The sequence below is a fragment of the Bos javanicus genome, chromosome X (genome assembly GCF_032452875.1).
Source record: "Bos javanicus breed banteng chromosome X, ARS-OSU_banteng_1.0, whole genome shotgun sequence".
Classification (NCBI taxonomy): domain Eukaryota; kingdom Metazoa; phylum Chordata; class Mammalia; order Artiodactyla; family Bovidae; genus Bos; species Bos javanicus.
In genome coordinates, this window is record NC_083897.1 from 93,812,126 (window position 1) to 93,827,879 (window position 15,754).

The 15,754-nt window shown below is 40.2% G+C and overlaps 1 protein-coding gene across 6 annotated transcripts in view; it reads right to left on the reverse strand.

The window, feature by feature from the left end:
* FAM120C (family with sequence similarity 120 member C) overlaps positions 1 to 15,754 on the reverse strand; it is a 145,518-nt gene that overhangs the window by 14,366 nt on the left and 115,398 nt on the right. For 3 of the 6 annotated variants that reach the window (XM_061410239.1, XM_061410238.1, XM_061410241.1), the window contains one exon: positions 8,374 to 13,242. In XM_061410239.1, coding sequence (XP_061266223.1) covers positions 12,991 to 13,242 — 252 coding nt within the window. In that variant the 3' untranslated portion in view covers positions 8,374 to 12,990. Of the gene's footprint in view, positions 1 to 4,224; positions 6,944 to 8,373; positions 13,243 to 15,299; positions 15,343 to 15,754 lie in introns of those variants that run through there. The other 3 variants (XR_009735064.1, XR_009735065.1, XM_061410240.1) reach the window with 2 other exon arrangements.

Below are 15,754 nucleotides of genomic sequence, written 5' to 3' on the forward strand. Positions count from 1 at the left end.
TCTCAAGGACATGATAAGAGTTAACTTCAGTTTCTTCCCCAGGCATGTTTTCTGTTTCTCAGGCAGGATCGGAGCTCCAAAAAAAGTATTTTAACAAGTCAGCTTTTTCCTAATTGCATGTGCTAGAAGAACTGGTTTTGCAATTTCAAAAAGATTTCATTTTAACCTATTTTTTCCAGAGTCTAAAAAATATCATGGCCATTCAGTGTCAAAAATGTCATCTCTTCTTTTTGTAGTCACAGTTTCATAGCTAAAATTTAAACCAGAGTGTTCAAATTGGCTCTGATGACAGGGGTAGACTGATTGATAAGATGTTGTCCCAGCAGGGATTGTCTCTCTGGGCAAGTGAGGTCTTCTCTTAAAGAAATCCTGTATATAAGGGACATTTTGGGCTCTGGGGATGAAACTTACCCCAGTTTTTCCAAGATACAATTCAAAGGGGGTAGTTTTAGGACTGCTAGCTCCCATTTGTAAGAGAAAAAAGCAGCGCCCAGTGCCGTGGCTTTTTTCTACTGGAGGCGACCCTCCCTGCTCTAGATAGGGGTGTAGACAGGCCTTCCACCTAAGCTTCCTTCCCTGGCCAGAGTTAAACTGTCCCTTACCAACAGTAATCCAAGTCTATGCCCCACTAAAGCTGAAGAAGCTGAACAATTCTATGAAGACCTACAAGACCTTCTAGAACTAATACCAAAAAAAAAAAAAAAATGTCTTTTTCATCATAGAGGACTGGAATGCAAAAGGAGGAAGTCAAGAGATCCCTGGAGTAACAGGCAAGTTTGGCCTTGGAGTACAAAATGAAGCAGGGCAAAGGCTAACAGAATTTTGCCAACAGACCACACTGGTCATAGCAAACACCCTTTCCAACAACACAAGAGAAGACTATACACATGGATATCACCCGAAGGCCAATACCAAAATCAGATAGATTATATTCTTCATAGCCAAAGATGGAGCAGTTCTATACAGTCAGCAAAAAGAAGACCAGGAGCTGACTGTGGCTCAGATCATGAATGCCTTATTGCAAAATTCAAATGTAAATTGATGAAAGTAGGGAAAACCACTAGACCATTCAGGTATGACCTAAATCAAATCTCTTACGATTACACCATGGAGGTGACAAATAGATTCAAGGAATTAGATCTGATAGGATGCATGAAGAACTATGGATGGAGATTTGTAACATTGTACAGGAGGCGGTGATCAAAACCATCCCCAAGAAAAAGAAACACAAAAAGGCAAAATGGTTGTCTGAGGAGGCCTTACAAATAGCTGAGAAAAGAAGTGAAAGGTAAAGGAGAAAAGGAAAGATATATCCATCTGAATGCAGAGTTCCAAAGAATAGCAAGGAGAGATAAGCAAGCCTTCCTAAGTGATCAATGCAAAGAAATAGAGGAAGACAATAGAATGGGAATGACTAGAGATCTCTTCAAGAAAATTAGAGCTACCAAGGGAAAACTTCATACAAAGATGGACACAATAAAGGACAGAAACAGTATGGACCTAATAGAAGCAGAAGATATTAAGAAGAGGTGGTAGGAATACACAGAAGAACTATACAAAACAGAACTTAATGACTTGGGTAACCATGCTGGTATGGTAACTCACCTAGAGCCAGACATCCTGGAGTACAAAGTCAAGTGGGCCTTAGGAAGCATCACTATGAACAAAGTTAGTGGAGGTGATGGAATTCTAGCTGAGTCATTTCAAATCCTAAAAGATGATGAAAGTGCTGCACTCAACATGCCAGCAAATTTGGAAAACTCAGCAGTGGCCACAGGACTGGAAAAGGTCAGTTTTCATTGCAATCCCAAAGAAAGGCAATGCCAAAGAATGTTCAAACTACTGTATAATTGCATTTATCTTATACGCCAGCAAATATTCAAAATTTTCCAAGCGAGGCTTTCACAATACGTGAACTGAGAAGTTCCAGATGTTCAAGTTGGATTTAGAAAAGGCAGAGAGAGGAACCAGAGATCAAATTGCCAACATCAGTTAGATCATAGAGAAAGCAAGAGAATTCCAGAAGATCATCTACTTCTGCTTCATTGAGTATGCTAAAGCCTTTGACGATGTGGATCACAACAAACTGTTGAACATTCATTCTTAAAGAGATGGGAATACCAGACCACCTTACCTGCCTCCTGAGAAATCTGTATGCAGGTCAAGAAGCAACAGCTAGAACTGGACATGGATCAGTGGAATGGTTCCAAATTGGGAAAGGTGTACATCAAGGCTGTATATTGTCACCCTGCTTTTAAACTTATATGCCAAATACATCATGCAAAATGCTAAGGTGGATGAAGCACAAGCTGAAATCAAGATTGCTGGGAGAAATATCAATAACCTCAGATATGCAGATGACACCACCCTTATGGCAGAAAGTGAAGAGGAACTAAAGAGCCCCTTGATGAAAGTGAAAGAGGAAAGTGAAAAAGCTGGCTTAAAACTTCAACATTCAATAAACTAAGATAATGGCATCTGGTTCCGTCACTTCATGGCAAATAGATGGGGAAACAATGGAAACAGTGATAGACTTTATTTTCTTGCGCTCCAAAATCATTGCAGATGGTGACTGCAGCCATGAAATTAAGACACTTGTTCCTTGGAAGAAAAGCTATGATAAACCTAGACAGCATATTAAAAAGCAGAGACATTACTTTGCTGACAAAGGTCTGTCTAGTCAAACCTATGGTTTTTCCAGTAGTCATGTATGGATGTGAGAATTGGACCATAAAGAAAGCTGAGCACTGAAGAATTAATGTTTTTGAACAATGCTTTGGAGAAGACTCTTCAGAGTCCCTTGGACAGCAAGGAGATCAAACCAGTCAATCCTAATGGAAATCAGTTCTGAATATTCACTGGCAGGATTGATGCTGAAGCTGAAGCTCCAATACTTTGGCTACCTGATGGGAAGAACTGACTCTTTGGAAAAGACCCTGAAGCTGTGAAAGATTGAAGGCAGGAGGAAAAGGGGACAACAGAGGATGAGATGGTTGGATGGCATCACTGACTCGATGGACATGAGTTTGAGCAAGCTCCAGGAGTTGGTGATAGACAGGAAAGCCTGGTGTGCTGCAGTCCATGGGGTCACAAAGAGTCGGACAATACTGAGCAACTGAACTAAATTGAACTTACCGATGCAGGTGTCTTATTACCATCCCTCCCCATTCTATCACCAAGGTGGGGTGGAGATGCAGCGAGGGTAGTCCTGATGGCATCCCAGATTGATGTCCAGTTCCTCACTATTAATGCCTTTGCATGATTTCTGCTCCTCCTCTGATGCCACCCGGGGTGATAAGAAAAAAAATAGGTGGTGAAGGGCCAGCCAGCGAGGAAAAAGTGATTTTTGTTGAGCTATTAGGGCCAATCCTTCCAGTTCATTTCCACAGATTACACAGAAAGAATATCTAAGGAGTTGAGACAAAAGCCACTGGAGAACCTCCTCTGGTCCGCTAAGAGCCAGCCTTACCAAATGAAGCCCATCACACTTCCAATCTGACCAGATCCTGGAATTCCCAATCTGTGTCCTCAGAAATCTCACAGTTGCCACAGATGGAGTGCCTCCATCCATATAGACCAGATGCACAGCTGTAACAAGGATTCATTTTCAGGTTGTTGGCCCGAGGCAGGCAGCTAAGGGAACAACCTCTAGCCTGAGAAATGTTCCTGGAGTCAGAGCTCCACCCAGCTCCCAATTGTGCTCCTGTCTGCAGTGCATGAAAAGACAATCCAGGTGTAACTTTTGGCTTCTAGCAAGACTAGGTGCTTTGTGACTATCAATCCAAATTTGAGGTCTAAGTAATAGTACACAGTAACAGAATAGATGGCAAGTCCCTTGAAAGTCTAGATTTGACAGATTAGGTTAGTAGTTTCAATTCTCCAGGCAGTTACAAAATGGTCAAAAAGACCAGGAAAAGGTGACCAAGAAAGGAAAGTTTGGTCCACACACTTCACCCATTTCAGGCTACTCCCCTCACAGGGACGTTGGCTGCCTCTGGGTATCACCAGTTCAGTATAAATCCCTGACAGGCTCCCCTTTTGGGGCTGCCCTCAGTCATTATGAGGTGCCACGGAAACACAAACTGGGCTCTACTCTCGCTTCGCACTTGTTTTGTGCATTTCTGGCTTTCAGTCAATCACTTGCACAGGCACACTGTAGAGTTAACAAAGCAGAAAACGTGTTTACTAGGACAACAAAAGAACTAGAACTCCAAGTGTCCTTACCTTGTCTTGAAGATCCTGGACGAGCACCAAAGATGATAGCTTATTGGTAAACAGTGAACAGTGCCGCTGGATTCATGGTCTCCGAAGGAGATTTAACTCTGGGACCAAAGACAGTCTCAGTCACTCAGAGCTTTGTGTAGATTTTATTTAAAGTGAAAGTGACAGAAAAAGCTTCTGACATAGATATCAGAAGGGGGCAGAAGAGTACGCACCTTACTAATTTAAGTAGTGCCTTATATACATCTGAGAATAGACAAAAAATACCTTAAGGCTGTGAGAACTTTGCTGACCCTTTCCTGTAACATACATCCTGGGATGACATCAGCACTAGATTAGTCAGAAGAAACAGGTTAATCCAGAGCCCAAGGCTGTGGAAGTTTTTACCCAGACTTTCCCCCATAAAATACATCCAAAGCTCAAAAAGAGGCATGTCCTTGAACAAGAAATACTGCTGCCTACAAGGCCTATTTGTCTATAGCAAAAGAATGTGAAAAAGAATGCTTACCTCCTCCATAAAGGGGCCTTAGGCTTGGACTCCTTATCAATCTGCCAAAGTTAACTCTCAGTACTGTATTAAGTCACTTTAGTAGTGTCTGACTCTGCAACCCCATGGACTGTAGCCCACCAGGATTCTCTGTCCATAGGATTCACTAGGGAAGAACACTGGAGTGGGTTGCCATGCCCTCCTCCAGGGGATCTTCCCAACCCAAGGACTGAACCCGTGTCTCTTATGTCTCCTACGTTGGCAGACATGTTCTTTACCACTAGCATCACCTGAGAAACCTAGTCCTATGCTTGGTACCTAATAGGTCCTCAGTTAACAGTAACTTTTAAAGGCCAAATGTAAAGATTTCCCACTATTAAATTCTTTTTTCTAGTTGAAACACTCACTTTATTGTTGACTGAATTTTATCATGCTTGAAGTGGAGTTGCTCAGTCATGTCTGACTCTTTGTGATCCCATGGACTGTAGCCTACCAGGCTTCTCTGTCCATGGAATTTTCCAGGCAAGAGTACTGGAGTGGGTTGCCATTTCCTTCTCCAGGGGATCTTCCCGACCCAGGGATTGAACCCAGGTCTCCTGTATTGCAGGCAGATGCTTTACTGTCTGAGCTACCAGGGAAGCCCTTATCATGCTTAAGGTGCTGAAATACTGAGGCACTAGTCAGGAACCTTGTTAGCATGTGTCAGACCCTACTGACTAATTCACAACAAAGATTTTATGTTATCTTTTGCCACTTTGTCCAAGACAGTAATGATAGCTTTAGGCATGTGAGTACAGCAGAAGATCCAGCTCCTCAGTCTGTTGTATTCATATATAAAAAAAAAGTTTGGAAAGCTAATAAAGGCATTTCCTTAAGCCTTAAAACAACTGAAACCAAATCCATGCCAAGGTTCCTGCTTGACACATGTTCCTCGAAAGATATCTCAACATATACAAAGTAAAAAAAGGCATAGTTAAGGGACAGAGTATCACCTACATTATATGTCAACTTTTCAACATGAGAGAGAAAAGGCAAAGTTTCTTCATTTAGAAACTGGGTCTCCTCTTCACATATTCTGCCAAAATAGGATTTTGGGACTGGTTTTTAGGACAGGTATTTTGAATGTCCAGTTTCTGCGGTTAATCCCTCATTTGCTCATCCTATGACAGCAAGAAACTTTCTGATTTTAAAGTCTTTTCAACTGACTAGAACTTTCTTATTGGATTCTGCCTGTTTTCCTTATAAGCACCACAAAAACAAAAGGAAAGCCTAGGAATATGAAACTAGTGAAAAAGGAAAGGCACATGTATCACTATATGAATAAGTACTCTTCTATCCATGGTGGATGTAACAATCTATTTCTTAAATTGCACTGTGCCTTCCCAATGATGTCAAACCCTAAAAGTATTGCAGAGATAGTAGGTTTTTTTGGGAAAAGGATGAGCTCTGTATTTGTCTGCAGTGACTCAGTTTAGATATGAAAACAGGTTCTGAAAAGTGACCTCTTTGGCCCATCTGGTTAGACTAGTTGATGTCTATGTAAACATTTATTCATCTTTATTAGCAAGGTTTAAAAGATGAACAGATTATCAAGGCTCCCACTATCAAATTCTGAGACCCAACACCTAGAGAACAAAGGTTAGGAAAAGACATCTATAGCCATAATGAACCAACTATAAAACAAAGTTTTACAAACGAGTTTTCATTTAAGGGAAAGTGTTTACAAACTTCAGTAACCTCTAATGCTTGCCTTTAGGCTCAGCTGTTTCCTTCTACAACCTGTACACACAGGGCACAGAGCAGTCATGGAGGTCAAGCCTAGCTAGCAACACTTAGCAGAAGCAGTAAAGTAAGAATCTACTCTAGAGTCCTGGCTTCAGATTCTGCTTTAAGCATCAGTTTATTGCTCAAAGATGACTCAGAACTCTTTTTTAATTTTTTTATTTTTTATTTTAACTCTTTAAAATTTTATTTTTATTTTTGGCTGTGCTGGGTCTTCACTGCTGTGCAAGCTTTTCTCTAGTTGCGGTGAGCAGGGGATACTCTTTAGTTGAGGTGTGCAGGCTTCTCATTTCGATGGTCTCTGTTGTTGTTGTGGAGTACTGGCTCTAGGGTACATGAGCTTCAGTAGTTGCAGCTCCCAGGCTCTAGAGCACAGGCTCAATAGTTGTGGCGCATGAACTTAGTTGCTCTGTAGCATGTGGGATTTTCCCGATCAGGGATGGAATCTGTGTCCTGCATTGATACGTAGATTCTTTACCACTGAACCACCAGGGAAGTCAGGATTCTTTCTTTTTTTTTTTTTTTAAGAGCCCCATTTAAAAGCACATTTAAATGAACAGCATTCAGTGATGAACATTCATATTCAATCTTCCTGCATTTTGTCACTAACACATCCTCTCCCTCAAAAATCTACAATCTGTTTTGCACCATGTAACATTTTCAAACGTGTTTTAGCTGTCCTTAATTTAGTCATCAAACATTTCTAAGTGCATGCACGGTGGTAGATGCCAAGACAAAGTTGTTCAAGTTTAGTCTAGTGGCAGAGATGCAGTGAAGTGCTACAGGGACTGGCTATGGTGAGTCTGTACAGGGACCCCAGTAAGGGATCAGGAAAAGAACCCAAAAGACATGAGCTGAATCTGGAGGGAAAAGTTGACACTGCACCAGAGACAAGGAGAGAGAGGGATTCTAGAAAATGATATAAGCAAATGAGAAGAAATGGATATTAACAATGTAATGTGTAGGATGCGCTTTAGTGTAGCTAGAGTAAGTTGGGGTGGCAGGAAATAAGGCTGCCAGATCATGAAGGCACCATGGAAGCGGCATGTAGCATGTCAGGACAGATTCCTCTGGAAGCTGATAAGCATGATGGATTAAAGCAGTGGTTCTTAACTTCTTAAGACTTCTTTAAGCAATAGAAGAAGGTACACACCCTTTCACTGGAAAAAGGTACATACACATAGACATAAAATTTGCTCACAGTTGCCTGGTTAGGAATAAGGCAGAGGAACAACTACACCAATTCAGGTGAGACATAAGGAGGCCTGAACTAAACCACAGCAAGTGGGGAGATAAAAGAGACAGATGTGAGAAAAAGAAAGATGGTTGAGTGTTACCAACAGATCTTGTCATAAACTGGACTTGAGAAATGAGGGAAAGGCATGCATCAAGGATAACTCCCAGGTTGGTTTGTGGCATAGACAATTGAGTAGAAGGTAGTGTCACTCATGGAGAGAAGCAGGCTTTGGAAGAGAAGGTAGGTTTAGTTTGGGAAATGTGAAGTCAAAGGTGCCTTTAGAACATCCAAATAAAGAAGTTCAGCAGGAAGCTAAATATGACCCAGAGGGATGGTACAGTGAGGGAGGTGGGAGGGGGTTCAGGATGGGGAACACGTATACACCTGTGGCAGATTCATGTTGATGTATGGCAAAACCAATACAATATTGTAAAGTAATTAACCTCCAATTAAAATAAATAAATTTATATTAAAAAATATGCCTTTCCTTTTAATGATTCTTGTACTGGCTCCCTTGCCCTAATGTTCAACTACAAACAGGCTTCTAAGTCTCTGTGTAACACTTTTAAATTGAGACAAGTATATCCTCCATTTACAGAAAAAAGTCCAGAAATGGGAAAAGAAATTAAACTTCACACACCCAAAATTATTTCACATTTTTTAACTGAAAGAATAGACTTTTATTAAGCACTGTAAGTTTCTTTCCATCAGCATTAACAGAACACCAGACCAATTTCCATCACAGAACAACTCCTGAGACATTTTCATTCCTTTCTGAAACACTTTCCTTAACTCCTGCAGTTTCCCCTAAGAAGCATCCATTCAAACTTACATTAATAAACTATGGAGCTTTTGTGGTGAGTTGGGCCAAAAAGGCAGGGAATTTGGAAGAGAAATACATATTATCCATCCACTAAACACACTGTCAAGAGCACAGGAGAAGAGAGATTAACACAGGAAAAAACAATGAAAGATTTTACTTTTGTCAATAACATCATTTATCAGGGAGCACTAAAAATCAATGAATCCTTGTAGTTAGTTTCTTTACCTAGTATGTTATTCTAGAAATAGAATAGAATAAAATAAAAGGTGGATGAGGAAGTATCTTCTGGGAAGTAACTAAAATGAATTCATCAGCTTTGGCGGGGTTATGAACAATTAATAAAAACTGAAATATGTAATTTGTTTCATTTACATGAAAATCCACTAGTCATCAGTTACTACCAACACAGACAAAGAGAGCATCTATAAAAAAGTACAAGGGCAATGTCAAAAGCTGCAGTGGGCACCCTAGCACAGGGGGTATTTTATTTTGCTTTTACCTTGGAAAAAATGTTTTGTAAAAAAAATATGAAGTTCTTTTCTTAGAACAGCAAAATAACCTCTGACAATCCTGAAGATAATTAGCAGTAATAGGGGAATAGGTACACTGAGCTCTACCTGCACCAGCAGACTATAGCAATAAGCTAAGGGAAAAGAAAATGGAAAGTCAAATAAAAGAAGGTGCCAAAGTCACAAGAGGGAGAAAAATATAGGGTGACACACAATGGAATAGTGAGAACTTACCCCCTGAAACCCCAAGCATATTTGGGAAATATGCATTAGGAACTGAACAAGTAAACTGATTAAACCTTAGTAGAATTAACTAACTACTTAAACTGTGGTCTACTTGTACTGTCATTTCAATGTGGGGTGGGGAGTCTTAAAGGCTGAAAGGGTAGCACTGACATGCTTACAGAAGCCTTCTAAGGTTCCAGTGGACTGGATCTCTATAGCCAAGCAGTTACTTCCACATTCTTTCTACCCTACATAAACGTTCTTTCCCCAAGCCCCTTCTTAACCACACTAATGCCTTACATGACTGTTTTTCTCAGTGATTAAAACAAGTTAATGTGACTTGGCCAATGATGCCAGGAAATCAAGATGCAGACAAAAATCAAATGTCACTAGCCAAAGCAAGTGCCATTTCTTGGGTTTTAAAATCTACCCAAAGTCCTACTGGCTTAGAATGAAAATGGTACAAGTGAGCAGAAGTTTTATCAGGCCTGGTCCAGACTAGACTGGCCACTGAATAAGGGTGGGAGTTATAGGCTGACCCCAAGATACACCAGCAGAAATCAAGAACTGCAAGTCCTTGAGGATCTGTGGCTGTATATATCCGGGGTGCTTTTGCTTATGGCCTTACAAAGTAAAGGGGTCATTCCTGGGGGTTCCTAAATGATGTATGACTTTGTTCAAGAAAGGCCACATTATAGTCAGAAATTGAACCTTAAATGAAGGATGACAGTCTCTTCAAGTGGTACTCACAACAAAGAGCAGACTCAGTTCCCTAATTTGAAAGAAATTAGAAAAAGTTGATCTTGAAACTAGAAAAACTTAATCTTCCAGTGATAAACCTTAGTCTTTCTGACTTCTAAATTATATGTCTTGGCAGATAAAATATAGGACTATGGCCCTTTATAGTTCTTTCTTGTAACCTTACAAACCCAAAATTCTGAATCTAAATAAAAATCAAAGTTGGAAGTGAGTCACTTGTTTCATCCTGGGCCAGGCTAGGAGAAAGTGGAGGTGTGTGGAAGGGAGAAAAGCAAGCCTTTTGGCAAACTGGAATCATCCCTGTCAAATAGCTGTTTTACTTCTCACAGTGAATGCCTACAAAATAATATATCTTCTTAATGCTGTGAGAGTTAACAATACTGTCATTTGATCGTATCAAATAGATTCAAGATTCACAGAAACAGCAGCTGAAGAAAATACCTTTCCATATAACTCCAAGTAGTTCCTAATAGAAAATGGAGCTAGCTAGCTAGTTAACACAGCTCGGTGATTCTGGTTACCTTTAGAGCTCCAAAGGATTCCTCCCTCTGTGGTTCCAGAAAGAAATTTCCAAGTCATGTAAGTTTGCTATTAAATCCTTCTCTTGCTGGAAACAGAAGTCCTAACCGTCAAGATGTTGTGAAAGGCTGGGCAGGCTAGGAGAAGAGCGGGGAAAACTAGGGGAGCCAATTCCATAGAGGAAGCTTTTGTACACTTTATCACTGGTTACATTTGCCTGGGTATGCATTCTTGTCATCCTGCTCTGGCTTATGTAAGAAGTGTCTGGGTAGGGGAAGAGGCATTCTAGACCTCCCCACCTCTGCAAACTGTGGGTTCTCTTAAACTGGGCCAGACTAGGATAAAACAGTCTGAGACATCTTTAATCTTTCATGATGATACACTTACTGTAAGTGGGCAGTAAGCAGACACCTTTCTGGTTGTCTGGAAAAATGTCACCAAGGACCTGCTCTGGGTTAAGGCGCATGAGGTTTTTCAAAAAGAGAGAGGACCCTGCTAGAAGTCTAGTCAGTTGTGTTCCTGTAGAAATGGTACTTCTTGGGCAAGAATATTACAAAGCCCAAAAGGAGGTGTATGAGGCTAAAAGCCTCAATTCCTGAATGAAGACACATACTAATCTGTTGCAAGTCATGTTCCCATCCCTTATACTTAGGCTGCTGAGGAGGGAAACTGGAAGTGCAAGGTTGTCTCAAGAGTATTTCTGGCAAAGAGTAACAGACTCTTTGTCCTGGGCAGATTCTGATCTTACCTGGGGGCCGGGAACCTTTCATAGAACATCCCTGTTGGCCCAGGCCAGAGTCCTCTGAAGTCTTCCTTGCAAAGCAAATGAAAAGATCCAGTAGTCAAAATGTCAATGAATAAATGAAACAATCTAGGCATGTAAAATCAAATTGTCGATTTCCTCACACTTCCCTACCCACTGTCCTTCAGGGATGCATGGCAATCAATTCTAGCCTAAGGCCAGTTTGATGCTAGAGTTTCAGATAAGATTTCCCCAAACTGGCTGCAAGCCCTGGTAATTACCTTCCACCCCCCTTCTCTCTCCCAACCAGGCTGCTCCTTCATAAGAAAATGCCCAACTCTTCCCAATCCTACTCCAATCTCCTGTTTTTACCATAGGGGATGTGAGGACTCTGATCAAGATTAAGCTTGTAACAATCCAACTGTTTGTTGTTCTGAACAGGCAATCTCTGGAAAGTACTTTTTGTCTGCTTAGAGAAGCCCATCTTCTTGTAATTGTGATGGGCTACGACTTAGTAAGGATTTCTAAAATGTGGTCTTCTGAAACCCACCACTCCATAGCAGTGGAAGCATTTCTGGGAAATTCAGTAAATCTTCTGGGACATCATCATGTATGTATGTGTGTGCATATATATATATATATATATATATATATACATATATATACACATACACACAACATATATATATTTATATATACATACATACACATATATTTATATATATATATATAAAATATATATAGATAAATAGATCTGTCTCTTTATATAAAGGGTATGTGTATGCATATAGATACACACATTCATATATACATCCACCCAAACATCCGAACACAGACAGACACACACACACACACACGCACGCACGCACACAGTCTTTTGAGTTCCCTTTAGAACATCATTTAATTACATTGATTCCCACCCTTGCAGGGAGTGGGTGAACTGCACCACATCTTCTATTTTACAAATAATGCTTTAGTTCAGAGGCAGGAAAAATCTGCCCAGTACTTTTTCGACTCACTTGAATCCCCCAGTACAAAGGCCATTGGTAGTTATTTTAAGTGTATAAAATTAAAAAAAGAATAAAAAAAATAACCAATACTACCTCACTTCCCTGAAAACATCTACCTATCTGATTGTCAGGCCAGAGCTAGAGGTGGTAGTACAAATCCCTGGCATAGGTGAATGGGGAAAAGAGTTAGAAGGATGTGGATACTGATTATATATGAAGGCCCTACCAGTTCATAAAGAAAAAACCAAGTTAGGAAGCCATAAGTAGCTGTATCCACCATCCCATGGGTTTTGTAAATGAACATCATAATAAAGACTCAGAAAACCAAAGCTAGACTTTTCTGTAGGTCCTTACGTGATGATACCCAATAGTCTGTGCCTTAATAGCCTCCCAGGGGAGGTAAAGACAATATTGGCACTATATATTCAATTTGAGAATAGGAACTAGTCTTGTTGTCATTCATATTTGATCAGAGCTTCTCTAGAAACAGACTGCTGAGTCTGGAAGCCCAGAAAAAGACAGGGAAGGGGAAAAGATGGATACCAAAGAACACCCTCATCAAAATCCTGAACAAAACTAGGATAAGCATTTCATGTCCTCCTCTAACTTAGGCCTACAATCAGAGAAGTATAGGTTTTCCCCTCTTCCTGATCTGCTGAAGCCATCTTCTTGCTTGTTACTCCTCTTTCTGTTGTGTCACAGTTCCTAGCTTTTGCTCTTGTAAGTGGTTCTTCTCGCCATTCTTCCCAGGGAAGTACCGGTTACCGTTATTACACACACTGTTGTCTCTGGATAAGGCAGACTGTGATGGAGATGGAAGATGATCATTCTTCTCTTCCTTGATCAATGTGCCACTGTTTCCATCTACCTGTGAGCTAGACCGACCTTGTTGAGGCTCCAGGGATTTAGAAACTCCATCTGAAGAGCTCTGTCAAAAACAGAGATAGTCAGTAGGAATGGTAATCCCAAAACTAGCTGATCCTTCCCAAGCATGTTTATAAGCTAGCCTGTGGAAACTGCTTCAGCTCTTAAAAAACACCAGAAGGCCCAAAGCTTGTTAGCACCTAGTACACTCTGACACTGTCTGGAGAACTTAGGGTGACAACAAAAGGATCTAACTCGAATCTAATGGCAATGACAACAACACAATAATGGCCCAGCTACTATTTACCAAGTTTTACAATGTATTTTTTCAAATGCCAAAAGGCACCTTAAATGGTAGATATTATGACATCCCATTTACAGATGAGGAAGCTGAGGCTCAAAAAGATTAAAGTAACTTGCTTAAGGAGATACAAGTAGAAAGTAGTGGGGCCAGGATTCCACTCCAGGTCAGTCAGTCTCTAAAGTTTATTCTCTTAACTTCCATGCAGCCATCCAATACTGACAGCTGGGTTTGTAAATGAAAGGAAAAGAAAACAAACAATAAGATCTATGTGCAATATTTCACAGAATCTTTCATAACTAAAAACAATCACTTGGTTTTAATTTCAGCAATGGTAACTGCTCCTGAAATGCTAATGCCATGAACTGCATGACCTTGAAGTACAGTACTGGCTCCCAATGAGTATTATTAGGAATAATAGGAGTTTCTGATTATTAAGTGGTTGGACATGCCAGGTATTCTGATGTTGGTTTCACAGATAAGAAAGACAAATGAGGCTCAAAAAAGTAAAATGACTTGCTCAAGGCCATTGGCATACCCAGATTTGCATCCAAGTCTGTTTTATTCCAAAGACATGTTCTTTCCACTGACACCATACATAATGGAAATCTAATGCCCATTGAATATGTGGTCATTATAGATAATAACTACCAATATTTATTGAACACTTCCCATGTACCAGGTTCTATGTTAAATACTTCACTATATTACCTCATTTAACACTCAGAATAATTCTGAAGTAGATACCAATTCTTTCATTTTTATAGATGAGGGAACTAGGGCACAGAGAGGGTAAGTAACTTGCCCAAAGTTACAAAACTGGTAAGTGGCACTACCAGATTCAATGCTAGATCATTTGTCTCCAATACCTATACAACATAGAGGTTACTGTGAAGTTCTTCTCAAGAACCTGGAAATAAGACGAAACTAGTAATGGAAGGAATTAGCCATGTGAGTCAACAAAGAAATAAAAACATAATAAATACGGGACTGAAGAATTTGAGAATACACAAAACTCCACTGACCTAGAAATAATCTCATGAAGATAGGACTGTAATGGAATATTTAATAAACTGGAACAATTATCTCAGATGGGAAGATGCCTTAGCTACAAAGTCAATGTAAGGATTTCCTTGGCCAGGGTACCTCTAAAGTAGGTAATAGTACCCCCAGAAATCTTAGCTAAGAGGAATTTAAGATCATCTATCATTCCTTTTTTCCCCCTAGTTTCCCCATCTAGAAGAGAATAATAGTATATGACAGAGGATGAGATGGTTGGATGGTATCACTGACTCGATGGACATGAGTTTGAGCAAGCTCCAGGAGTTGGTAATGCACAAGGAAGTCTGGCATGCTGCAGTCCATGGGGTTGCAGAGTCTGACACGACTGAGTGACTGAACTGAATAGTATGTATTAACTAGATATCAAATAAACCAGAGAGAATATCCATAAACTAGGTATCCATAAATAAGAGAGAATAATATCTATATCACAGGTTCATATAAGGATTCAATGACACACACCATGTAAAGCATGGTGGCGTCTGGCATGCTGTAAGAACTCAATAATTGGTAGCTAATATTATTGTTCTGATTCCACACCCTCAGGCAAACTTCTGATACCATGGCCTCCTTGGCAGCTTGCTCTTAGAGAAAGAAAGCTCTGATTAGACATGGTTAAGAGCATGCATATAAGAGTCAGGCAGGCCTAGGTATGAATCTTGTCTAACAATTACAGTTGTTATACTGTATCAGAATTAGCACAGTACAGGGCTTTGGAATCAGTCAGCTCAAGCTAGAATGCCAACTCTAATACTAACTTGATGGTCAAGATGCTTCATTCTTCTGAGCCTCAGTTTTCTCCTGTTTAAAATGGGAATAATAAATACATGTATTTATAAGAGTGACTAGGAAAAAGTATACAATATATTGTGATAATTATTTCTTTCCACTGTAAATTAGTACTTTACCTTTCACCTTCTCCCTTCTTGTCCCCTCCCCCACTCCTTTAGCCATATCCACAAAGCTATTTCTGTGATGTTGGTTAATGTGAGCCAACCACTGAAAGATGGATCCACTATGATTGCACCAAAGATATCAAGTTTTTTAGGCTGTATGCCTACTGATCAGTCCCTGAATCATGGTGAATTCATCAAGGCTGTACTACCTTGTGTATGTGTATGTGTATGTGTATGTGTATGTGTATGTTTATGTGTGCTCAGTCATGTTTGACTCTTTGTGACCCTATGGACTGTAGCCCACCAGGCTCCTCTGT